The sequence below is a fragment of the Pisolithus orientalis genome (genome assembly GCF_024613125.1).
Source record: "Pisolithus orientalis strain OTSU chromosome Unknown F5J12scaffold_25, whole genome shotgun sequence".
In the NCBI taxonomy this organism is placed as follows: domain Eukaryota; kingdom Fungi; phylum Basidiomycota; class Agaricomycetes; order Boletales; family Pisolithaceae; genus Pisolithus; species Pisolithus orientalis.
The window spans coordinates 550,049-573,710 of NW_026260806.1; the positions used below are offsets into that span (position 1 = coordinate 550,049).

The 23,662-nt window shown below is 49.7% G+C and overlaps 10 protein-coding genes across 10 annotated transcripts; 4 read left to right on the forward strand and 6 right to left on the reverse strand.

Moving 5' to 3' along the window:
• Positions 1-604: 604 nt before the first annotated feature.
• Positions 605-2,329, reverse strand: F5J12DRAFT_928574 (32 kDa-cell wall symbiosis regulated acidic polypeptide; the record flags this gene model as incomplete). The annotated part of the gene is made up of 8 exons (XM_051749447.1): positions 2,167-2,329; positions 2,013-2,110; positions 1,811-1,947; positions 1,541-1,759; positions 1,373-1,488; positions 1,228-1,323; positions 1,025-1,110; positions 605-667 (listed from the first exon to the last, which is right to left on the reverse strand). The coding sequence occupies exons 1-8, from the start codon at positions 2,270-2,272 to the stop codon at positions 605-607; spliced, it is 921 nt and encodes a 306-aa protein (XP_051598016.1). The 5' UTR covers positions 2,273-2,329.
• A 1,763-nt stretch (positions 2,330-4,092) lies between these two features.
• F5J12DRAFT_894867 (32 kDa-cell wall symbiosis regulated acidic polypeptide precursor) lies at positions 4,093-4,931 on the forward strand (the record flags this gene model as incomplete). The annotated part of the gene is made up of 4 exons (XM_051747778.1): positions 4,093-4,343; positions 4,405-4,635; positions 4,694-4,809; positions 4,861-4,931. The coding sequence occupies 4 exons, from the start codon at positions 4,093-4,095 to the stop codon at positions 4,929-4,931; spliced, it is 669 nt and encodes a 222-aa protein (XP_051598017.1).
• Positions 4,932-8,206: 3,275 nt separating this feature from the next.
• F5J12DRAFT_260663 (32 kDa-cell wall symbiosis regulated acidic polypeptide) lies at positions 8,207-9,522 on the reverse strand. The gene is made up of 6 exons (XM_051738642.1): positions 9,469-9,522; positions 9,282-9,419; positions 9,129-9,226; positions 8,707-9,062; positions 8,531-8,646; positions 8,207-8,481 (listed from the first exon to the last, which is right to left on the reverse strand). The coding sequence occupies exons 2-6, from the start codon at positions 9,385-9,387 to the stop codon at positions 8,396-8,398; spliced, it is 762 nt and encodes a 253-aa protein (XP_051598018.1). The 5' UTR covers positions 9,388-9,419; positions 9,469-9,522; the 3' UTR covers positions 8,207-8,395.
• A 2,076-nt stretch (positions 9,523-11,598) lies between these two features.
• On the forward strand, positions 11,599-12,493 carry F5J12DRAFT_724084 (32 kDa-cell wall symbiosis regulated acidic polypeptide precursor; the record flags this gene model as incomplete). The annotated part of the gene is made up of 5 exons (XM_051741498.1): positions 11,599-11,688; positions 11,736-11,866; positions 11,928-12,158; positions 12,215-12,330; positions 12,381-12,493. The coding sequence occupies 5 exons, from the start codon at positions 11,599-11,601 to the stop codon at positions 12,491-12,493; spliced, it is 681 nt and encodes a 226-aa protein (XP_051598019.1).
• A 713-nt stretch (positions 12,494-13,206) lies between these two features.
• F5J12DRAFT_846192 (uncharacterized protein) lies at positions 13,207-16,735 on the reverse strand. The gene is made up of 6 exons (XM_051746334.1): positions 16,389-16,735; positions 15,856-16,330; positions 15,375-15,785; positions 15,064-15,295; positions 14,705-15,014; positions 13,207-14,589 (listed from the first exon to the last, which is right to left on the reverse strand). Exons 1-6 carry the CDS (start codon positions 16,677-16,679, stop codon positions 13,321-13,323), a joined length of 2,988 nt encoding a protein of 995 aa, XP_051598020.1. The 5' UTR covers positions 16,680-16,735; the 3' UTR covers positions 13,207-13,320.
• A 30-nt stretch (positions 16,736-16,765) lies between these two features.
• On the forward strand, positions 16,766-17,924 carry F5J12DRAFT_260771 (uncharacterized protein). The gene is made up of 3 exons (XM_051738643.1): positions 16,766-16,996; positions 17,055-17,133; positions 17,192-17,924. Exons 1-3 carry the CDS (start codon positions 16,798-16,800, stop codon positions 17,841-17,843), a joined length of 930 nt encoding a protein of 309 aa, XP_051598021.1. The 5' UTR covers positions 16,766-16,797; the 3' UTR covers positions 17,844-17,924.
• F5J12DRAFT_260772 (uncharacterized protein) lies at positions 17,925-18,991 on the forward strand. Its single transcript, XM_051738644.1, has 2 exons — positions 17,925-18,173; positions 18,348-18,991. Exons 1-2 carry the CDS (start codon positions 18,005-18,007, stop codon positions 18,890-18,892), a joined length of 714 nt encoding a protein of 237 aa, XP_051598022.1. The 5' UTR covers positions 17,925-18,004; the 3' UTR covers positions 18,893-18,991.
• A 234-nt stretch (positions 18,992-19,225) lies between these two features.
• On the reverse strand, positions 19,226-20,525 carry F5J12DRAFT_846205 (uncharacterized protein; the record flags this gene model as incomplete). The annotated part of the gene is made up of 7 exons (XM_051746335.1): positions 20,463-20,525; positions 20,349-20,411; positions 20,200-20,297; positions 20,015-20,151; positions 19,743-19,961; positions 19,385-19,688; positions 19,226-19,327 (listed from the first exon to the last, which is right to left on the reverse strand). Coding segments are annotated over exons 1-6 (715 nt in total), but the record flags the coding sequence as incomplete, so codon positions are not given.
• Positions 20,526-21,041: 516 nt separating this feature from the next.
• Positions 21,042-22,054, reverse strand: F5J12DRAFT_724045 (32 kDa-cell wall symbiosis regulated acidic polypeptide; the record flags this gene model as incomplete). Its single annotated transcript, XM_051741496.1, has 5 exons — positions 21,042-21,151; positions 21,206-21,321; positions 21,373-21,728; positions 21,794-21,891; positions 21,949-22,054. 5 exons carry the CDS (start codon positions 22,052-22,054, stop codon positions 21,042-21,044), a joined length of 786 nt encoding a protein of 261 aa, XP_051598024.1.
• A 506-nt stretch (positions 22,055-22,560) lies between these two features.
• On the reverse strand, positions 22,561-23,331 carry F5J12DRAFT_928581 (uncharacterized protein; the record flags this gene model as incomplete). Its single annotated transcript, XM_051749448.1, has 4 exons — positions 23,255-23,331; positions 22,970-23,136; positions 22,868-22,882; positions 22,561-22,656 (listed from the first exon to the last, which is right to left on the reverse strand). Exons 1-4 carry the CDS (start codon positions 23,298-23,300, stop codon positions 22,561-22,563), a joined length of 324 nt encoding a protein of 107 aa, XP_051598025.1. The 5' UTR covers positions 23,301-23,331.
• Positions 23,332-23,662: the final 331 nt, after the last annotated feature.

Genomic DNA, 23,662 nt, shown 5'->3' on the forward strand with positions numbered 1-23,662 from the left:
TGTGAGGCCATCACTCCTCGCACCTCTTCAACCTCGACGAGGTCAATGACCCTCGGCCGCTTGGCATCCGACCTGCCTGCTTATTGATGCGGTGACCGCCGAGTGTGAAGAAAGAGGATAGGACGTGACCGGGAAACTCAGGGTTTTCCTGACAATTATGGATAGGGATAGATGACTCGCTACTACTTATTTCCTCGTTGCCTTGGGTCTTTCGGGGCAGGGCAGCCCAAGGCATGGCTTCATTCAAGAGATATCTTCGTTTGTACGTTTACTGCTCGTGCCACGTTGCGAGCGATCTACATCAGCCTGCTCGCATGCCTTTTTTCTGGCAAGAAAATTCAGATCGACAGGGCAGCGGCCTATCACAACTCAATGACATTCACCGAAGGCACTGCCATAACACATGCTGTATGAACCCTGTCACATGATGCCCTCAGATCTCGTATGTGTGTACATGCCTTCATGAGACCTTGAACAGAGAAATGCCACATATCGTCACACTTTTTGCGTCTAGATTTAACTTTCAAGCTCCCCCCAAAGTCGTATCATCGCAGAGTAAGTGAATGTGTCCACTCACCATGTCGCAAATTTATTTGGTCCATTGTCACGTGCCCCCATTGTAAGCAGCATGTAATGGACCACTTGCCATTATAATGGTCAGGTTTGGCTAGATTATAGCAAATATGTGATATTTTATCTAAGATATAATGCAAATGTGTAAAATATTATGTAAAAATACCCATTTTTGGCAATCTTTCAATGACACATGGGTGGCATTGGCATGGCTTATAACGGAAGTGTGAACAGCCACCCTTAACATGTATTATAAGGTTCTTATCACGTGCCCAAGAAATTTGCGACACAATTACTGGCACAACGTATAACTCGCATCTGGGAAACAGCTACGCGACGCGGCTGTTAACAGCTCTTCCGCACTTGAGCGAGCTCTCTCATTGGCCAACAAGTGTCTTAGCGAGTCTTACGACAAGTCATTTCCAAACGGAGGCAGGTATAACCTGCTCACTCCCTCGGGTAGTTTTGCAGATGCGGCTACCGGATGCCTAGGCTCGCGCCACTCATAGCCGAACTTCAAAGCTTCACGGTCATACCCTCAACCAACAGAGATCAGAAAAATTGTCATATCACATCAGCACACTTCACACTTTCACAGATACAATTGAGACACTAGTACAGATGGCCAAAGAGCAATCATTCAGATATCCACACCGTCGATATAATCTCCAGCCGCCTGGTCCAATTTGTCTTCGATTTGCTGCCTGACCGCGTCGATGGTTCTCTGATTCGCGGCGGCGTCCACGTTGTCTGTGACGTAATGAATGAGTTTAGAGATATGGCAAGTATGTTTACATACCCTTCCGCACATCAGCTTTGATGTTCTTGATGCTGAAGATCAGATAATCATCCACCTGGGCATTGCAATTGAATGTAAATGCAGAAAAGCGCATTGCCAGTGCTCCATTTGTAACCCTGGCAGAGAATTAGTGAACCCTCGAAAAAAAAGCAACGGAGGGGTACATACGACGCCGCGTTAACACCGAAGGACCCCTTGCTACCGCCGGCGGTGAAGCTCCTGAAGAAGGCACGCTTTTCCGCCTGGCTTCGAAGCGACTCCATGGCTCGGATAACAACTGATTTTTCTGCCTCAGAATAGAGTGGGTCGTTTCTGACATTTTCGATCACGTAGTCACTGAAGTTTTCAGCACCAGTTGTTGTGCCATCGATGAAATCCGAGGACCATCTGAAATGGTATTAGGTCGTAACAGCCTGCAGAGAAAACAATAGCACATACTGGTCCTGCTGCTTGAACCATCCGATTTGGAAAATAGACGTCTTGAATGCATTCCAGTATGCCTCGGTATGGTCATCGGCCCCCACTTCCTTGGCGGCAACGCGAGAGGCGAACTCGAGTGAATTGGCAACGTCCGTCTAAATGATGGTAAGTGCCAATGAGGCGTCAACACTTGACATCATCTTGAACAAGGTGCACTGACGCGGTTTAGCCCGGTGAGGTTGGCAAGGACGGAGACCAAGGTGCCACCGACGGCAGCAGCGCCATCCTGACCGGGCTCACCCAAAAACTTTCCACGGTCTAGTATGCAGATCGTCATTGATTTCGTAGGACGATATATGAGGCTGCCGACACACCTCCAACTTCCTCAAGGACTTTAGCCCTTGAGTAGAGGCCGACCTGGAGTGGCGCTAGGGTCGCCGATTTGATGTACGCCGCAGCTTGAGTAATATCGTTGGACATGTTGACTTGAAAGAACTTTGAGAGGGGTTTACAGTAGACGTGTGAGTTACAGCGGTCCTAGAATCAGAACGCGTCTACAAACCTCTTTTTATACTTATGAGCTTTACAGTCTTGATCTATATCTGGTGAAATCGTAATGCTTGCGATGCATCAGCACCAACACGGGATTGTTAACCTGCGCGGCTGGCCTCCTGACCACGGACACAACGTTATGTTTTCCCTGTCAGAGAAGCCGAGAAGATGGAAAGCGGCAGCCGGTAGGTTCTCCACTTACATGTTCACATGATATTGACGTGTTCAATGGAAGCAAGAGGGATGCTTCGAAGATGCACTCTCCTCCGCGTTCCAGGCATCTGGCTCGGTAGGTTCAGGCACGGCGCGCCCCAGCTTCATCCTTTCGGGGGTAATGAACGGGCAACTTGATCTAGGAGATCTGTTGCTGTAAGACCGAAATAGTGCTCCACCCAATGGCTGAAGACAAGCATCGCATGTAACTTTCAAGTTTCTGAGGCTAGGACACACGTCTGACTGGCCCACATTGCCCCACATTTTGCAAGAGGTCCCGTCACCGTAATGGAATTATTCCATTATCACCACCCAACTATGAGTTGTCGTTTTATCAGCTTGAGTGTCACCATTCAAGCGACAAGAGGGGGTTATATCCTTAATTGGAAGCCACCAATGCCATCTGGTATGAATGGACGCACTTTCTCCCTGGCCACTACTGCCCAAGAGTGTCCTTACCTTGTAAATATTCCGTTAGATCATATCTTCCAGAGTTCAATGTATCAGCATAAGGTTTACACAGAAAGGCAAGGTCGATACGCCGCGTTCTGCGCACGTTACTTGCTGCATCGTTTCACGGTCCAGACTGCCTTTGGAGAAGTACGCGAAAGTCGGAATCACGATTTTTGCCTTCCTGACATTCACGTCTTGGGCGTTGTTTGCTCCTGGATTCTCCAATGCCCGAGCACCGCCGGAGATGTTGAGTTGAAACTAGTGCCAATATTCAGAACCCATCCGCTTAGGGTGTATGAAAGAACCGAGATCGTAGTCCATTCATGCCTAGATCATGGAGATCGAGCAATGGGCGTGCTGCTGCCGTCACATTGCCGGTCACGTTGTATCCTAAACGGGGCATCCTGGAGGAAGCTCCATGAAAAAAGAAAGGTCAGCTAAATGCCATCAACCTTCCATGCACCTCAGGACTGTTCGACTCGCACGTCCAATGCGAGCATCAGCTTCTCAAAGTCGAATTTCAAGGTTCTGCTCACTCAGGCAGGCCGTGATTGGATGGATAATTGACATTGTAGTCCGACTGGGCGTGACCGTTTCATTTCCTCCTGTATTCGTCGAAACCGAGGCGCACGTTGGTTTTCAATCCTAAATGGGACACGAAAAAATCCCAGTGTCATAGAGGTCAGCTGAACGCGATCGGCCTTCCATCCATTCCTTGAAATTTGGGTTGCAAACAGCAATTCTGTTACCGGCCATCTTAACCCGTGCTGCTTGCCTAGTTTGTGTGAGGTGGCATGGAAGTTTCTCCATCGCAGGACCACATGACAACTGGATGTTTAGTCATAGCAATGTCTTCGCTCTTCGAGAGATGCTAACGGCGACTTGGATAGGCACAGGCAGGTTAGTCAGGTGAGTCGAAGATGCGCAGCGCATGTTCTTGCACCCGGTGGAGTACAACTCCGTAACTTTCAAATGGGGCTTGCTCGACTCCCGGCGTCTGCCGCTGGGGGAATATGTTATAACCCTTCGTACGCGCACCGGAGTTATCACACGTTGAATCCCTACCTCTAATATCAGCCAGCATGTCTACCAGTGCGGCTGTCTGCGTCTCGATACTCCTAGTTTTTTTGCCTGGCGTCAGCGCACAACACCAGGTGGGATTTAATGCACAATCAAACGTTCCTGCTCAAATCTTCGTACAGGAGGACGTACGAAACAGCTTGGAGTTTGCTGCCAGAGCAGCAGATAAAGCAACTGGCGACGACTACGCCAGATGGTTCAACACTTTCAAGACTACGCTTTTAAATATACACTGGTTTAGCCAACAGGATGGGTTCGTTCATGCTGCTTAACACTTGCTACAGTCAGTTTATGCTCCAACCCAATGTTGACAGGCTAGAACAGGAGGTCCAGGGACTAGTCTTTGACTCTTTGGACTTGACCGGTTCAGAGCGCGATCTGCTCATCCGTGCTTTGAACGCCCTCCAGCAGAAAGCAGAAAACGAACAAGCACTAAATCTGTTCAACCAGAGTGCTCTTGATGAAGTCAGTCAAGATGCAATTTCCCGTTTGCTTTTTATCGGAGGGGGGAGTTACCATGGCAAATTTCAGCTTGCCGTTTGCTCGTGAGTCCACGATATGTGGTCCCGCCATTACATTGCCACTCAAGCGAACAATTGTCAGGGAGAAGAACGGCGCCGTTGCTGTCTCTACTTCCTACATCCACTTCAACGTCGATGGGGCACAATACAGCAGCGTTCTCTATGCAGATGGCAAGGTGGAAACGAAGACTACACTCTGTAAGTGGAATGCTTCGAAATGCTGACAGGATGTTGACTCAGTGAGTTTAGCGACCCACGTGCTTGGTTTGAACAGTGAACTATACAGCAAAGTTCGCGATTCGATTAAGAAAAGGACTTGAGGACAGTGGGATATCTGAACAAGCGCCCATCTCTGGATTGTAACAAGTGAATGCGATGTGTGGCCACCATCTATATATAGTAACAAATAGGAATCATTAACTGGATCGGTGGAGTGAATTGTATTGCCGAATCCTGAGGCCTGATCGGCTGATCCTACATTGCTGTTGTGTCGCGCGTTGTGGAGAGCCCATCACCCATCTTCGTTTTTACGTTGTTTACATTTTTTTACAAGGTCACTGCACCTGGAAATTGTGGAAATTGTGCGCACTTTTTCCGACGTTCTTGCAATCGAATATATTGGCGCTGTGGGAAACTCCGTGACTCCGGGCATAGTTGATTCCTGAGACTATTTCGGGCATCCTCCTATGCTATGTCGACGCCAACCGAATGTCTCGTGCAGGGTATATAGACACGGTCACCGATCTGGTGTTGTTCAGTTACGCCCGGAAGAAGAACGATAGGAGACGGGACGACAATTGCGGGTACTTTGGACCCTAACCCAGCCAGAAGAAGCGACAATAAATGAGCGTCGGAATCGATGACCACCATTTGCGAAGGTTAGGGATAACCTCCATGGTCGTCGGCGTCAAAAACATGGCCGGGCACGAAGCCGATGACCTGCGACAGAAGTGTACGGGGGAGAGCCGAAGTCTAGTCCAAGTACTAACACACGACGAACGGTGCCATGTCCCAGACCTGAAACCTCTGACCAGCGGAGTCTGCAGCTAAGTAGGTTTCGAGCGGCATCCGACCTAACTTTTGGTCATTAGGCGTCCACAAATTCAACTAAGGATACGTATTCGTCAATCAGTACACTGCCTGCATGGAAACTAACCCATGAAGCACAAGTGCATCTTTGCGGTTGCTCATCACGGGTTTGACAGTATCCTACGTGAATGAATTCACGGCAGTTCGTTAAGAACACATGGAGCGGCCACCCGTCGGGCCGTCTCGACGTACTCAAAGAATTAGTAGTCGCCACGTTGGATTTTGCGTAGTGAAGCGAGACAGCTCAACGTATATCTGCACTCGTAGGTTTATCGCTCGTTCGGGGTTACAACCGAGGTACACAGCTCATAGATCTTCATGCTAAACCAGACAGCATGTAATGTCCCTTGACACGGAAATGAAGTCTGCTGTGAGATCTAGCGCGGTGAGAATTCATACAGCAGGCACCGTGGCAACATCATTGGTGAGCAACATATGTAGTACGGGGTTTGGAGGTGTGCAAAGACACAAGTACCAATGCATCGTCTCACCCCGCCCTCGTGGAGTCACTCGCTTGATTGCTCGCTAATGACTTGCATAAGCATTGCATGTGAAAATTTTCAATCCGCTAGTCGACCGTGACTTCACCGTCAACAATGAGGCACATCCACAGCGGAGTATCACAGCCGGATGAGCTACCCCGATACTCATGCCAGGAACTGGGGCACATCCGGATGGGGGGCAGAAAGAACGGATGGGGACGTAACATGGATGGTGGGCAGACAAGGTAGAATGCCGGACGGAAATGGATTAAGCCAAGGATGTACTTTCCACTCATCGATTTCAAAAGGAAGAACTCAATCTGTCGCCACATCCGCAAAAAAATGACAACTCGGGTCCTCCCAGAATCATCCTTCCGTACCATTAGCCACGGCGCAGGACGGTAAGCACAGCTTGTTTAGAATCAATCAATTATGACTATCATAAAGGCTGCCGGAAAAGTAGGTAGCCAAAATAAACACACCTGTAGCACCCGAGCTCACCCGAAGTGGTAGGGCACCAGTAGCAAACTGATGCGAGAGACACAACTAGGAATCGAGAATATTCTGGCGGGATGCGGCGCCGGCCGAGACGAGATCTACTGCATACCCAAGATTGATGACGCTCATGCAGGACTGTTGACGGCTGCGGTCGCAGTCGAGAGCGAACGCGATCTGGTCGGCGAGGATGATCCACATGCATTCGTGGGCGCACGCAGACTGGATTTAACGACACAGACACTTCCTTGTGCACAGGTAAAAGAAATGATACATACTGTCCCTTCTTGGCTATCTATTCCCGCATAAATTAGTTTATATGTGAGCGAAGCCTTGATGCAGCTATGGATAACGGGAGCGGTTCAGGGTGATGAAGATGCTGATGTAGGTGTGGACGTATGGCAGAAAGAGAATGGGTAGTCGCGGCGGAGGAAATTCTGGGATTTGGCGATCGACTACGACATCAAACTCGATTCCAGGTACCACGCAGAATGTGAACTTGAGTCCGAGCACACCCTCCTGTACACGCACACACCCGCACACGAACACGAGCACATAGGCGCGCAGGTCCGCGCTTTTGCGGATGCGCCATGATTCAAAAATGTACAGATTCACCTTTTCCATCTCTACGCACCTGATACGCATCCGCTCATCCAAGCGTCCATGGAGCTATTACGATATCTTCGATGGTTTGTCCTGCATCTGTATGGCCATGGGTTTGGGTGTTGGAATTGGAATGAACTCAAGCCTGGGTTGTTCCGAAGGAGAGAAAATCGAAACGGTTGCAACCCGGGCAACCCCCAATGAACACAGGGACTAGCGCCAGCACGAGTGGGATGCCAAGACCAAGGCCCAAATTAAAGCCAAGCGCAAAGGGAGAAGATGCGGAACGGAGGAGCCTGCGGTCTTCGTTGTTGCTGTGGCGTTACTGACGACACCTGTAATATTTACGCACGCGCGATCACGTCGGAGATGTCGCTGGGGATGGTGACAGTGCTAGCGATAGTGGGGAAGTTGTAAATGGCAGCAGCGATGTTAGGACTGGAGGAAGATGCCTAGGAGAGGGAACAACAGCTCTGCGATTAAGATGCTGATGTCAATTGATGGGTGCACCGACACGGAAGTTGTGACATCGTTAAGCACGCTTATTGTCGTGGACTCCTGATTACTCGAATATGTACACCATTGCTGATGCACATATATCGGTTTTTTTACGAACTCGAGAAAATTGTCAGCTTGGAGAACTCCACTAGAACAAGGTTACGCACGCACACAACAAATATTACTGTAATGCACATATCCTTCTCAACTCAATACCTACTGGTCGACTTTGTAGGATGAGTGAGTTACATTGAAGTTCGTTCATCGTCTCTCGCTTCTACATAGTTTATTTTTATGACACGACCGAACGCCCAATTCAAAGACCTGTATTCGGAATCCGACTCAGAACGTCACCCTGCCAGTGAAACGTTAAGGGCTCTCCAGAATTCGAAAAACGGGGGAGGCACAGGAGGGAGTGCAATGTACCGCATGTATGACTCCGTTTGTTGAGATGTACACACAGCGCACTCCGTCGCGGCGGTCCCTCCAGTCGGTGAAAGAGAAACCAGAGCAATTGCCATTTCACATCAGTTTACATTAACACGCTTTGAACTTTCACTTTGAAATACAATCGAGACCCTGGCGCGACCATTCAAATATCCACCCCGTCGATGTAGTCACCAGCCGCCTTGTCCAATTTGTCCTTCGATCTTCTGTCTGACCGAGTCGATAGTCCTCTGATTCGCAGCGGCATCCACATTGTCTGCGACATAATGAATAAGTTGGGGAATATAGAAAGCAAGCTTACATACCCTTTTGCACATTGGCCTTGATGTTCTTGATACTGAAAATCAGATAATCATCCACCTTGGCATTGCAACTGAAAGTGAATGCTGAAAAACGCATTGCCAGCGCTCCATTTGTAACCCTTTCGGAGAATTATGAATGCCTACGTATAAAGAAAAAAAATCAAGTGAGAAATACATACGTCGCTGAGTTAACACCAAAGGACCCCTTGTCACCACCGGCGGTGAAGCTCCTGAAGAAAGCACGCTTTTCCGCCTGGCTTCGCAACGATTTCAGTGATCGGATAACAATATCTTTTTCTGCGCTGGAATAGAGTGGGTCCCCGCTGACATTGTCAATCACGTAGTCGCTGAAGTTCTCGGCACCAGTTGTTGTACCATCAATGAAATCCGAAGACCACTCGTCAGCCTGCTTGAACCATCCAATTTGGAAAATAGACGTCTTGAATGCATTCCAATATGCCGCGGTATGGTCATCAGCCCCCACTTCCTTGGCGGCAACGCGAGAAGCGAACTCGAGGGAATTGGCAACGTCCGTCTAAATGGTGGCAAATGCCAACTGAGGTGTCAATACTTGGCATCATCGTAAACAAGGTGCACTGACGCGGTTTTGCCCAGTGAGGTTGGCAAGGACGGAGACCAGAGTGCCACCAACAGTGGCGGCGCCATCCTGACCAGGTTCACCCAAATATTTTCCACGGTCTACACAAACCCTCATTAATTTCGGAGGGCGATACATGAGGCCGTCAACGCACACCTTTGTTTTCTGAAAGGACTGCAGCCCTTGAGTACAGACCGACCTGGATGGGATTCAAGGTCGCTGATTCGATGTACGCCAAGGCTTGAGCAATATCGTCGGACATGTCGATATGAAAGAACTTGAGAGGAGTTCACACTAAATTTATGAGATACAGTGGTTCTGGGTTCAGAGCACGCCGACACACCCACTTTATACCCATGGGCTCTACAGTCTTGATCCATATCTGGTGAGATCGTGATGCTCACGGTGCACGATCACCAAGATGAGATTATCACCCGTGCACGGTTGGCCCCTTGATCATGGATACAGCCTTATGCTTTCGGGTTCAAGGAAGTCCAGAAGGAACCGGGTATGTAGTTGGAAATCGAGAGCCGGTATGGTTGTCCCTGGTCGTCCACTTGCATGTTCCCATGATATGATTGACATGTTCAATGGAACTCAGGGGGTTTCCAAGCCACATGTTCCAAGGATCTGGGTCGGTGATGCCTCGCCACATGCCCCACGTCCCCACAGCCTTCGGCAATGATAGGCAAGCGAACCGGATTTCCTTACCGTCAATGTATGGGGATCAGTGAAGTTACTGTAAGACTGAAATAAGTAGTTCTGTAAGAGTGTCCTCAGCCACTTACGTACTATGTAATTATTCAGTCAGATTGTCTTCCAGAATTCAACAGGTTTGTACAAAGCGTTCCCGGTACTCCTTTCTGCACAGGTCAGCTGTCACCAATCATAAGCCCAAATGGGATTTGGAGCTGCAAGAATTAATGACACATAACTTGTGTCCTCTCAGAAGACTGCGGGGTCACCAAAGGTAGCATCATTCCTGCTGTCTTGTTGCTCGCGTCTCGAGCCTTGTATATGTACATTCCCAACGTCCGGGCATCTCCAGAAATTTTGATTTGAAACTAGTGCATCAGCACCCGTAGAATATGAAAGATCAACTGAATGCAATAGTCTTCCATACCAGAGTGATTCTTCTCATCAGGAAGCGGATAAATGGTTTAAACCTGTTTAAACCCGTCACTGACTGGTCGTGACCGCGATTCCGTCATTCACTGTCCCTCTGATGCTCGCCTCGTTAACGCCAATAGTCACTGGGATACGGCATCGCAAAACTGCTCCACTTACCAATCAGGCGTGAAGATAAAAGTTCGTGTCAACCACACGAAAGCTTAGGTGGTGAGTTGGGGGCCGAAATGCCACTTCCGTTGCCTGATAGGGGAAATTGTTAGTCCTGTTCGTTGACCCAATTGCATAGCATCCGACGCAACACATTACCATGTATTGTGCAAGTGCTTGATGCGGTACTAGTATATCCAGCCAGGGCGTGAGCGGTGGTTCCAATCCATCTGTCATAACTAGCCTAAACAATGATTGGGAGCCGTGATATCCGGGCGGCCGCCTCATATTTGACACTTTGAACGGACGTGGTAACCCCCTACTCCGGAATATTGGTTCTACACATTTGACTCTGGTACCTCAAGGATATCATCTAGGAATACTAAGGACGTGTCTTGCTGGGAATTAGCGCTGCAGAACAAGGCTTCTCTACGCAGGTTAGCTGCATGAAGCCGACTGGACTTTCTTAAAGTGCATGAAAAAACGTAGTCCAGTCCTAGATCTTGGTGTTCGTGCCATGGGCGTGACGTCTTCCTGCTGCATCATGGACCTGTTACGTTGGACGCTAAACGGGGTATTGTCAAAACATGGTATGGGTCAGCTGAACGCAGCAGCCTTTCACGCCAGGACGTTTCATCCTGCCTTCTTTGAAAAATTGACCCATGCAGGTGTGACGGGAGTGCTCAGCCTCCATGGTCAGCCGAAGTCAATTTTGAGGTTTGGTACTTAATATCCAACTTGGTGGAGACCAAATTCGTCAATACCAAGCGCCGAGGCACACGCTGTTCCACATTTTCACACACTTTCAATTCTGGGCCAGATACCTCAAGGGTCAGGACTCAGCTGAATGTGAACGTCTTCTATGCGAAAAATTTGACTTACATTTCTGGACATTTGGGGTGCCGGCGATCTTGCTATCCGGGAACCGTGACTTGAAATACGCAGCTCCCAGGGGCTTCGACATAGACCACGTGACTGTGCATTGAATGTCTTCCATTCAAGATGCCTGCTGTCATGAAACCGTCGGTGCCAAACGGCAACTTGGACAAGCTCATACCGATCAATCAGGTCCACGAGTTCAAATGGGGCTTGCTCGTCTCAGCTAACGGCGTCTGCCGCGGGGGGATGGATTATAACTCTTCGTATCCGTGCCAGATATACTACACATTGCATCCTACCTTCAGTATAAACCAGCATGTCCTGTTCCGTCATCGGGTCCGCCAGTGCGGCTGTCTGTGTTTCAGTACTCCTAGTTTTCTTGCCTGACGTCAGCGCACAACACCAGGTACGGTTTAATCCACGGTGAAATGTACTTTCTCAATCTTTGTACAGGAAGACGTACGAAACAGCTTCGAGCTTGCAGCCAGGGCAGCAGATAAAGCAAGTGGCGATGACTACGCCAAATGGTTCAACACTTTTAAGACTACCCTTCTAAATATACACTGGTTTAGCCAACAAGATGGGTTCGTTCACACTGCCTAACACTTTCCACGGTCAGCTTACGCGTGCCCCCTACGTTGACAGACGTGAGGAAGAGGTCAATGGATTGGTCTTTGACTCTTTAAATGTGTCCAAATCGGAGCGCGAACTGCTCACCCGTGCTTTGAACGCCCTCCAGCAGAAGGCTGAGAACGAAGAAGCACTAAAGCTGTTCAACCAGGGTGCTCTTGCTCAAGTCAATCAAGACGTGGTCTCCCGTTTGCTTTTTATTGGAGGGGGGAGTTACCATGGCAAGTTCCAGCTTGCCATTTGCTCGTGAGTTCACGATAGTGGTCCCCCATTCCATTGCCACTTAAGCGAACAACCGCCAGGGAGAAAAATGGTGCCATTGCAGTTTCTACTTCCTATGTCCACTTCAGCGTCGATGGGGCGCAATACAGCAGCGTTCTCTATGCGGATGGCAAGGTGGAAACGAAGACTACACTCTGTAAGTAGAACGGCTCGAAACGCTGAGGGGACATTGACTCGTGACTTTAGCGGCCCACGTGCTTGGTTTGAATGAGGAGCAATACAGAAAGGTTCGTGAATCGATCAAGAAAAAACTTGTGGACACTGGGGTATCCGAGCAAGCGCCCGTCGTTGGGTTGTAATATGTGTGAACGTGATAGCAGGCCACCGTGTATGTAACATTCTGAACTAGTGCAGTGAACTGTGTTTCTGTTGTGTCCCTCGCCGTTCGTGGAAGCCACAAGAGAGTTCATCGTAAGCACTTCATGTATATGCACTTTGGAAGCCCGCTGGATTTACAGATGTCATGATGACTAGCGTTGTTTTTCTCCGCAAGTCCTGGACATTTACTATTCTTGAGGTTTTTCATCCGCCGAGCTGGCAACGTCACCAAAATCCTGCAAGTCTACCGGTAGGGATTAACAAACAATCACCCTTTTCTTTAAATCGAGTGAGGACTGGGAGAATATGATAGTTCTTCTCTGGGATATCGCCCACGATACCATGAATTCCTATTCTCGTTGCTCAGTGCTTTTCATCGCAAATTTTGATTTTCAACTCGTGGTATGTACAGAACAATGCTCCATCAGACACTGCATTCCTTTAGAGGAGATCGAAAACCTCTGGTCCACTTTATGCAACCTTAGACAGTTGCAGTTGAGAGCGAGATGCGTGTATACCACCCAGAGGCCGAATAAGCAGTAAACCCACGGCACAGACAGAGTTGCTGCACTCCTGACAAACTTTACGCGAGAATGGAGGATTTTTCACATTTGAGATGCTTCTTGTGTCGTGCAGGATGCAATCGACTCAAGCTGGTGGTGCTAGAGCTAGTAGATGCGCAGTCGTCACCATAGCTGCTATGTGCACTGGTGTGCATATACATTTTTGGGTGGAGTGCACAGACTACGCTGGCTATCTAATCTTGTCCATATCCGTGTCCAAAGTCCAGAACAAAGCGCACTTGACCTCATATCTTCGGCATCGATGCACCCTTCAAAACGTCAACCAGCATCCCCATCGCAGAGCTGTCCCTGCGCCTTGCCAGTCCTCCCTCCAATATCTCTCTCCCACTTCTGACGTCTCCATTGCTATCCCCAACTTCCGCATCATCTCTAGTACTGCCACCATCCCCAAGATCTCCGATACGATCTTCCCCGACGTCCTGCATTACTACCTTCGCCGCGCTTGCGAACACAGGCGTCGTCTGTAACGCTACAGCAGGCAACGAAAACCGCTTTCTCCTCCGCTCCGCATCTTCTTCCTTCGTACCTGTCTTTGGTCTGGGCCTTGGCCTCGGCATGACACTCGTATTCGTGCTTGTGCTTACGTTCGTTCGGGGATTGCCCGCGTTGGAACTGTTATCACTTTTCTCTTCGTTGGAAGATCCCAGACTGGGGTCTATTCCAATCCCAGCACCCCAACCCACCTCTGGACCCGCCGACTCATGCATGGCAAAATCATCCAAGATGTCATGATAGCTGCGTGGACGTTTAGATGAACGGATGCGTATCGGGCGTGTGGAGACGGGAAGGTGATCCGGTACATTTTCGAATCGTTGTGGGTTTGTGTCTCCGTAAGTGTGGACTAGTGCGCCAACGTGCTCGTGTTCATGCGCAGGCACACGGTTGTGTGCGTGTACAGGGGCAGGTGTGCATAGATTCGAGTCGAGACTCTGCCTGGTACCTGGAATCGAGTTTGATGTCCCAGTCGACCATCGAGTCCTCGGAGGATTCCCTCTGCCACGACTATCCTCCTTTTGGTATACGTTCAGGCCTACATGAGTGTCATTATCATCGTGAGCCTCGTCTTCCTGCTCATCCACGCTCTCGCCGTTGCCATGATTCCCTCGATCGCGCCCACTATCCATGGCCATCAAGGCTTCGCTCACGTCTAAACTGCGTCGTGCAGAAATAGACAGCCAAGGAGGGATACCAAGTATCGTGTCTACTCGTGCACAAGGACGTGTCTGTGTCATCGAATCCAGTCCGGGCGCGCCCAAAAATGTATTTGGATCATTCTTGTCGCCCTGACCGCATCCACCCTCTATAGCAGCAGTCGGCGGTCGTGCACGACTGCCATCAATCTTATCCTTTACATTGTGCTTGACGTTTGGGCCAGACTCAGGAAAAGTGGGGCTAGGAAGAAGAGGAAATGTCATATCGTAACACTCGGTGCACGCACGCGCAGGTTTTGGTTTAGCCAAGGAATCTGCGTCGAGCCGAGAAATATAGAATGTCTATAAGCGTAGACGAGGGAGAGAGAGAGAGAAGCGTCAACAAAAGTTCCAAATCATGAATGGCCTACCAAATATATGGGTATTGTAAACCAATTGCCTTACCTTGTCAGAACACGCCTGCACAAACCACTCTCCCACATATCCGACAATGATGTTTGCGTCGCCATGCACCCCTTCCTCTCTCCTTCTCCTTCCCACTCTCTGTTTTTGTGTTGGCGTCGTCCCCGACACTGACCTTTGCGGTCCTCCATCCGAAGAAGCTCTCAAATCTGAGATCCAGGACGAATCCAAAGGGTCTCCCACATCGCATGCACTTGTTCGCTTTTGCATCGGGAGTCCATACGGGTGGAAGGAAGTGGTCGATGTGTGCTCTCCGTTTGTGCGTTTCACTGCTCTTTGGTGCCATCTGCGGCAACTCATTTCCCCTAGGCTCTTCAGGTGAGAGTCCTACCGGTATCACTCGAGTATCGAGACGTAGCCAAGTACTCAAACGCCAGCGAGTTTTCGCAAGGATCAGCGCTTTCATACGCAAATGCCCTCAATGCCTGCCGGATGTGAACATTGGATCCGCTCGCTGATAACGTCGAGTCAGGATTCACTCGTGCAAGCGCTGCGAGACGTGCAGCACGGGCTGCGCGGAGAGATGTTAGCCACGCGTCAAGGATTTCTCGTTCATCTGATATTTTCTGTTGTTTGGATGCAGAGCCTGAGGGGGAAGGGGGTAAGAGAAGGAAGGTAGGACACGCATATATGTACTAAGATGTATAACAAGAACAAATACATACCTGCTGGTGCGTACAACGCAAACGACCCTTGCGGGCTGAGGACATCAAGTCGTGGAATCACGTCATTATGCACGATAGTTATCACAACTTCCAAATCGATGAGATCGAGGTGACCTGCGTATGACCATCTTTCATTCTCGCCGCGTGGGCCGGGACGCTGTTCAAGGAGATCAGGGCTATTGTTTGTGTCGTCGCGAGATAACCAAAGTAGATGATCACTCAGGAGAATGAATTCGTAGGGAGCAGAGGAAGAAAGCCCTTGGCAAAGGAGTGTGCCACGTTTGAGGAGATCTCGACCGGGCGTTACAAGGGGGGATAATGAGGAGGGGAGGTTGTTCGTGTTGCGTTGGAGATTGAGCAGGGAGAGTGTTTGAGCATGTGCTGTGAGAGATGTGTTGAGGGAGATCGTGACTGTGGCCCGGAGAGTGAAAATTGTGAGATTGTGATATAAGCATCCGAATGAAAATGGGGGAGGACGTACTCTTTTCTACGAGACCGAGGGATCGTTGGAGTGTTTCGTATTCAGTAGAACTTGGGTCTGTGGCTTGTACGAGGTCTTTGAGGAGAAGAAGGTAGCGTGGGCACCGTTGGACGAGAGTGAGGAGGTAATCGGATAGACGGAGATGCGCACAGCGAGGGTGTGATTCCTGGGTGCGCAAGAAGGCTGTGAAACTTGGGTTTGGCGAAGCGCTAATACTAGAGAGTGACATGAGGAATGTCAGCGAAGCCGGGAATGAGGTTATGAATGGGGTGTAAAGAGAGAGGTAGGGAAAATGTGCGAGAAGGACGGTGGAGAGTGAAGTCGACTTGGATCGAAGATTTTCTGTCAATGCAACCACAAATGTACGGTGAAAGTTCCAGATGTCTATGAAGTTGGAGAAGAGCGTGGTCAATTCTTGACGGGTGAGAAGAGGATTTGGGGTGCTGAGAGATGCAAGGATAGGTGAAAGGAAATGCTGTGTGATGTAATCGTCAGCGGTCGCCGTGGGCTGGCGAGCGGGGGAGCACACGCACTTGGTACACCAGATCGAGACCATTGAAATAGGACTTCTCTGTCTCGTAGAACTCTGTGACAATCTTGACTCGTCTCGCATCTCTCGCTTCGTCTGACGAAGTACGCCGATGCACGCGCCTTGTCCTCGTTCTACGTTGTGGCGGTAGCTGGGACGAGACGATGGAAGCACGGTGAGGGGCGGGTGCTGAGGCTGCGGGGAGGGAGATGCGTCGGAAGGGGAGGTAGACGAGGGGAGAAGGGACGGGGATGGGGGCAGACTCAGATGTCGGGAAGCTGATCAGACTGGCCATGGAGGAGGAGGCGAGGACGACATCATCGCATCCTCGGTGGGCTGGTATGAAATCAGTCAAGGCCAAGGATGGAAAGCACGAGTGCACGTGACATCGCTTCTTGTTCTCTCGTTAGTACATGGCATCGGAGGTGGTGACACAACGACTGCACATCTCCGGACTCACACCGTCCATCACGCCCTCTGACATCCACCGCAGGCTCTCTGCATTTGGGTCAGTCAAGTCCTTGGATGGATTCGGAAAATTAGATGCACTGGGTGACCCGAGACCATTTGCATATGTCACGTTGGAGGGCAAGGAAAAGGATATCGCTAAATGTACAGAGATGTCTCATTCGAATGACTCTTGCTCGTCCTGACTTTGTCTTGTCCACAGGTATGAATGTACTCAGCGGGTCCACATGGAAGGGAGCAAAATTGCGTATCGGAGAGGCAAAACCAGATTATCACCAACGGTACATCTCCCACCCTTGTGTCGATTTATTCCTCCTCCTCCTCACCCTATACTCCCAGCATCGCCTATGTCAACTCCCTTTCACCTCCTCCACCTCGCACTCCCCGCTTAAAAAGACGCCAACTCGCCTTCCCATCCACCACACTGCCACTCGATACACCCCTCTCCCGTAATGACGCAGCGAAAACACCAGGCTGGGTCGTTTTACCTTCTGGAAGGGTTGTTAGACCTATGAGGATGAGGCCTCTGCGACCCTTGGAACCGACACGAGCTATGGGAGGTTGGCAGGGAACTCGGGGAAAGACGGGTAAGAAGGCGAAGAAGAAAAAGGTCCCGCCGTTACGGGCACGTAGACGCTTGATCGACCCAACAAAATGGGACTCGACCTATCTGACAGGCGCGTTTTTGGAAACGCTCGTCGTCCCCTCTGTTTCTTCTCTTCCTTTTGGGTCTGCAGCCCAGCCCACCGAGCTCGAGTCTGACGAAGAGGAATGCAATGGTGAATACGTCCCCTCTCAAAATTCTTCCAACATCATCCTTGAAGGTCAACCACCTTCACAAACCACTCCCACTCCCACTGCCAACTTCTCCAACCCTAGATTTGGTACAGACGTGAACATCGACATCCGCAAAGAAACATCCGCTGCACTTACGCTCCTCAACACGATATTCGGAGAGACGGATGAGTGGGGACGGACGCGAGAGCGTTGACGAATTTGGCGGTATAGATGATGGTCCCGGTGATCATTCCGCAATGGTCGTTGATGCGGGTGTGGGTGAAGTAGGTGAAGGCGAGATTGAAGAGGTGCCTCGGCACGCCTCCTCCAGGGAGGGGGACGCGCGAATAAATCCAGTCGATAAGGTGTCCAGCAATGAGGAACAAAGGGAAGATATACAAATGGGAGACTCGCACCCGACCACCGCTCATCTACCTGCGACTGCTACTGGTACCACAGCGACTTCGAAAGCGGACACCTGCCAGCGCAACTGGACCGACGAAGATGAAATTGAAAGACTTGTTTGCACCGAGAGAAGAAGAGCGTAAGTACCCTTTCCCCATTGTTTGGTAGACTATATTATGTTCGCTTTTCGTCTTGGCCTTGATTGTTATTTTACGAACCTCCCCGCATTTTCAGATTATCGATCCTTTTTTCCTGTTCCTTCTACAAATTGCTCTTGTTTCATATGGTATAAGATCTAAAGTGAAATCTGCAGCGTCTTTCTCCCTCCTCGGCCATCTCGATCTCGATTTGGAGCTCGAGGACGATGTACTCGGTTGTTCATCCGTCCCCACCACAGCACTACCCTCCACGCTTGTAACCACATCAAGTTCAGAACCGTTCTCCAGCTCAAATTGGAACCAGGAGGTAAAAAGGCTTGGACGCGAAGGGAGCGCTGTCATCACTCCAGACTCTACCCGGCGACTTCTCTTTCCCCTTGTCGAATCATTACCCTACTCCAATTCTGGTGCACGAATCTCAATCTCAAAACAGGCGCGTACACACGCGAGAAGTGATACTTGGTCCGTCGTCTTTCCACGTTCCCAAGTAAATGTTGGCACTCCACAAGACCAGAGTAATCCACCTCCACTCTCTGGCACAGGGCGGAAATTCGAGAGGTCCCCTGACACTACGGAACAGTTTATACGCGAGGCATGGGAAAGGGATAAGAGCGAGATGACGAGCGCGTGGAAAAAGGCATGGAAAGAAGCGAAGGGGAGGAAGAGGGGATGTGCTGCCGCTGATGGAATGGACGTGTAGTGAGGATCATCTATAGGCTCTGTTGATGTCACTCCCCACATTCCATGAACACCGTGGCATATGACCCGTTTCCCGCGGGTAAGCTGATATATATTTTTGAAGAGAAGGATGGTACGTCGTGCTCCTTGGTACAGAGCCCCACAAGCAAGCATTTGTCCAACAGTACGACACGTATTGTCGTTGTTCCCTCACAATCTTCGGTTTAAGGCGATACCAGAAACCAGCGCAAGGTCAGTCATTTCATATCCAAAATATGTACAGTAGAGGCACGCAGGACCATCCACCGCGAAGAAACCATGCAAATATCCACGTTATAACCGCTAGCTGCCTCGTCCAAGTCTTCGATCTATTTTTCAACGCAGCACCGACACGCATGAATTCGGGGAAACTCCGCGGGCCGGCCGGACAAAATTTTCTGATTCGGACATCACCTAACACGATGCGGTATTACTCGAATACATACCAATCACTTAGCGGCGTAATAGTAGCTAATTGGTATGATCCCCTTTCACCTCTTAGATGTCAATCCTGTCGATATAGTCACCAGATGCTTGTTCCAGTTCCTCTTCGATCTGTGCCCTGAGCCGGTCAATGGTTCCCTGGTCCGCGCGAGCCTCAACAATTCCTAATCAAAACACTGCATCGATTGCGTTTTCCATCCAACGGTATGTAGGACGTACCTTTCCTGGCAACGAATTCGATATGTGCGATGTTGGTGTTAAGATAATCTTCCACTTCGACATTGCAACTGAACATGAACCCGGAATAGCGCAGTTTGAGGACGCCGTCTTCGACCCTTTGAAAAAACCATGATCAAAACTGATAATCGGCAACTTTTTAGAGAACGTACGACGCAGTGCTAACCCCTAATAACCCATGGTTCTTACGGACCGTGAACCTGCGAAAGAATTCCCTGTGACCTGATTGATTCCGGATGATGTCGAGCCCGTGGATGACAAGATCCTTTTCCTCTTGGGTGTAGAGTGGGTCGTTCCTAATGTTGTCGATGACATAATCACAGAATGTCCCAATGTCGGATGTTGTATCCTCCAAAGAGAGATCCGACTGCCTGCAGGTAAGTAAATGAGTTGGAGTCACGGCCTTCATGATAAGTTCTCTCACTCGTCTCTGATCTTTTCCCATCCGATACTGAAGAGGCAATTCGTGTATTCATCCCAGAATCTCTCAAAACCTTCGTCCTCTGTTGTCTCTTGCAGGGCGATGTGGGTGGCATACTCAAGGCTGTTAGCTACATCTCTCTGAACAATTTCAGTTTTCTACAGGATTTAGTTAAATGCGTTGCGTACCCTGTTCTGCTCGGTCAGGTTGTCCAGCACGGACAACAAGGTACCCCCGATGATAGCAGCTTCAGGCCCACTTGACCTCCCAAAAGGCTTTATACGAACTACTGGAGCATCGAGATCATGGTGACATACCGATACCAACACTGACTTACATTCCTTTCTTCTGGTTACTACGTCATTTAGACTGTGGATGCATCCGGCATTGTCAATGCCAGCTGTGGTCGGTTAAGACTCCTACGCGGTTTGAGTTGCCAGGAATCCCTTACGGTCAGTAATGTGAATGTCGGGCATGGTCATTTGCAGGATTACACGTCACGGACTGAGGCTAAATGCCTTCCAGATAGAGAGAGAGAGAGAATCGAGGGGATTGGCGCCCAGCTCGAAAAGCTGGTATATATACATCCATGATTGCCCGCTTAACAGGGGTCGTTTTCCCGAATTGTTCAGGACCACAAAATGCTTCAAGCCGCAAGTGGCGATTGGCTCCCGGTACCTATTGACATATCGCCGCTCTATTGTGTGGCGAGGAACGAGCCATGGGTGTAGATTACTATTTATTAATATGTTCTCTTGTCTTTCGGCTGCTAACCCTGCTTGAGCAATCGCTTTAACGTTCAAGCTCTCCCCAAAGTCGTATTATTGTGGAGCAAGTGAATGTGCCACTCATCAATTACTGCACAACGTACTCGGCTACGGGATGCCTAGACTCGTGCCACCTATTACTGAACTCCATAGCCATGCTCTTAACCAAGAGAGACCAGCAAAATTGCCACATCACATCAGCACACTTTAAACTTTCACGAATACAATCGAGACACAAGTACAAATCGCCAAAAAGCAACCACTCAGATATCCACATTGTCGATATAATCACCAGCCGCCTGGTTCAATTTATCTTCGATTTGCTGCCTGACCGCGTCGATGGTTCTCTGATTCGCAGCAGCCTCCACGTTATCTGTGACATAATAAATGTGTTGGGGGGCGGGGGATGACAAGCGTGCTTACATACCCTTTCGTACATTAGCTTTGATGTTCTTGATGCTGAAGATCAGATAATCATCCACCACGGCATTGCAATCGAACGTAAATGCAGAGAAACGCATTACAAGTGCTCCATTTGTAACCCTTGCAGAGAATTAGTGAATCGTCGAAAAAAAGTAGCGGAGGAATACATACGATGCTGCGTTAACACCGAAGGACCCCTTGTTACCACCGGCGGTGAAGCTCCTGAAGAATGCGCGCTTTTCTGCCTGGCTTCGAAGCGATTCCAGGGCTCGGATAACGATCTCTTTTTCTGCGCTGGAATAGAGTGGGTCGTTTCTGACATTTGCGATCACATAGTCGCTGAAGTTCTCAGCACCAGTTGTTGTGCCATCAATGAAATCCGAAGACCACTCGTCAGCCTGCTTGAACCATCCAATTTGGAATATAGATGTCTTGAGTGCATTCCAGTATGCCTCGGTATGGTCATCGCTCCCCACTTCCTTGGCGGCAACGCGAGAGGCGAACTCGAGGGAATTGGCAACGTCCGTCTAAATGATGGCAAATGCCAGTGAGGCATCAATACTTGTCATCATCTTGAAGAAGGTGCACTGACGCGGTTTAGCCCGGTGAGGTTGGCAAGGACGGAGACCAAGGTGCCACCGACGGCAGCAGCACCGTCCTGACCGGGCTCACCCAAATACTTTCCACGGTCTAGTATGCAGAGCATCATTGATTTTATAGGACGATTATATGAGGTCGCCTACATACCTCCAACTTCCTCGAGAACTTTAGCCCTGGAGTAGAGGCCGACCTTGAGTGGCGCTAAGGTCGCCGACTTGATGTACGCCGCAGCTTGAGCAATATCGTTGGACATGTTGACTTGAAAGAACCTGAGAGGAGTTAACAGTAGATGTGTGAGTCACAGCGATCCTGGATTCAGAACGCGTCTACATACGTCCTTTATACTCACGAGCTTTACAATCTTGATCCATATCTGATGAGATCGCGATGCTTGTGATGCACCAGCACCAAGATGAGATTGCTAACCTGTGTGACTAACCTCCTGACCATGGATGCAACTGTATGTTTTCCCAGTCAGAGAAGCCGAGAAGATGGTTGGAAAGCGGCAGCCGGTAGGGTTCGCCACTCACATGCTCACATGATGATGATCGACGCGCTCAATGGAAGTAAGAATAATGTTTCGAAGACGCACTTTCCTCCGTGTTCCAGGCACCTGGCTCAGCAGTGCAGGCACGGCGTACCCCAGTTTATCCTTTCAGGGGTGATGAACGGGCAACTTCAATGATCTAGGAGATATGTTGCTGTAAGACTGACATAATACTCGCCACCCAACGGCAAGACAAGCATCGCACGTGACTTTCAAGTTTCTGAGGCTAGGACACTCATCTGACTGGCTGCGTTTGCCCCACATTTTGCAAGAGGTGCCGTCGCCGTAATGGAATTATCACCACCCAACTGTGAGTTATCATTTTATCGGCTTGAGTGTCACCGTTTAAGCGATAAGAGGGGGTTATATCCTTACAGTAATCGGAAGCCACCAGTGTCATCTGGTGTGAACGGACACAATTTCTCCCTCGCCACCACATGTGCGTATTGCAACGAACAGCTGTGACGATAACACGATGCATCCACACATCTGGACCAACTGCTCCAAGAGTATCCTTACCTTGTAAATATTCCGCTAGATCATGTCTTCCAGAGTTCAATATATCGGCATAGGGTTTGCACAGAAAGGCAAGGCTGATACGCCGTGTTCTGCGCAGGTTACTTGCCGCATCGTTTCACGGTCGAGACTGCCTTTGGAGAAGTACGCGAAAGTAGGAATCACGATTTTTGCCTTCCTGACATCCACGTCTTGGGCATTGTTTACCCCTGGATTCTCCAATGCCCGAGCACCGCCGGAGACGTTGAGTTGAAACCAGTGCGAATCAGAATCTACAGAACAAGAAAGATCAGCTGAATTCGACAGGTCTTCGAGGCCAGCGCCAGTATTCTCGCATTGTTCACCTTTGTCAGCTGGCCGCATCACATCTGACAACCAGAATGGACGCACCTTCTACGATGGGATATTTGGCCCGTTCAACCGGTCCCGGTGCCATCTAGCAATACTACATTGTCTGTGCTAGCAGCGAGCACAGCAGCCTAAGGACACTTCTCTATGCAGGTCAGCTGCATGGTCCCTACTGGAGTTGGAGTGCATGTTTGATGACATACATTCCATGTCTTCCGGCTCTAGGTTCGCCGCCTGTGCGAGGTATTACCCATCAGCTTCGGACGCATGAGAGAACCGAGATCGTAGTCCATTCATGCCTAGATCTTGGACTTCGTGCAATGGACGTAACTTCTTCCTGCTGTGGTCACGTTACCGGGAATGTTGGATTCTAAACGGAGCATCCTGAAGGAAGCTCCCTGAAAAAAGAAAGGCCAGCTAAATGCCATCACCCTTCTGTGCACCTCAGGG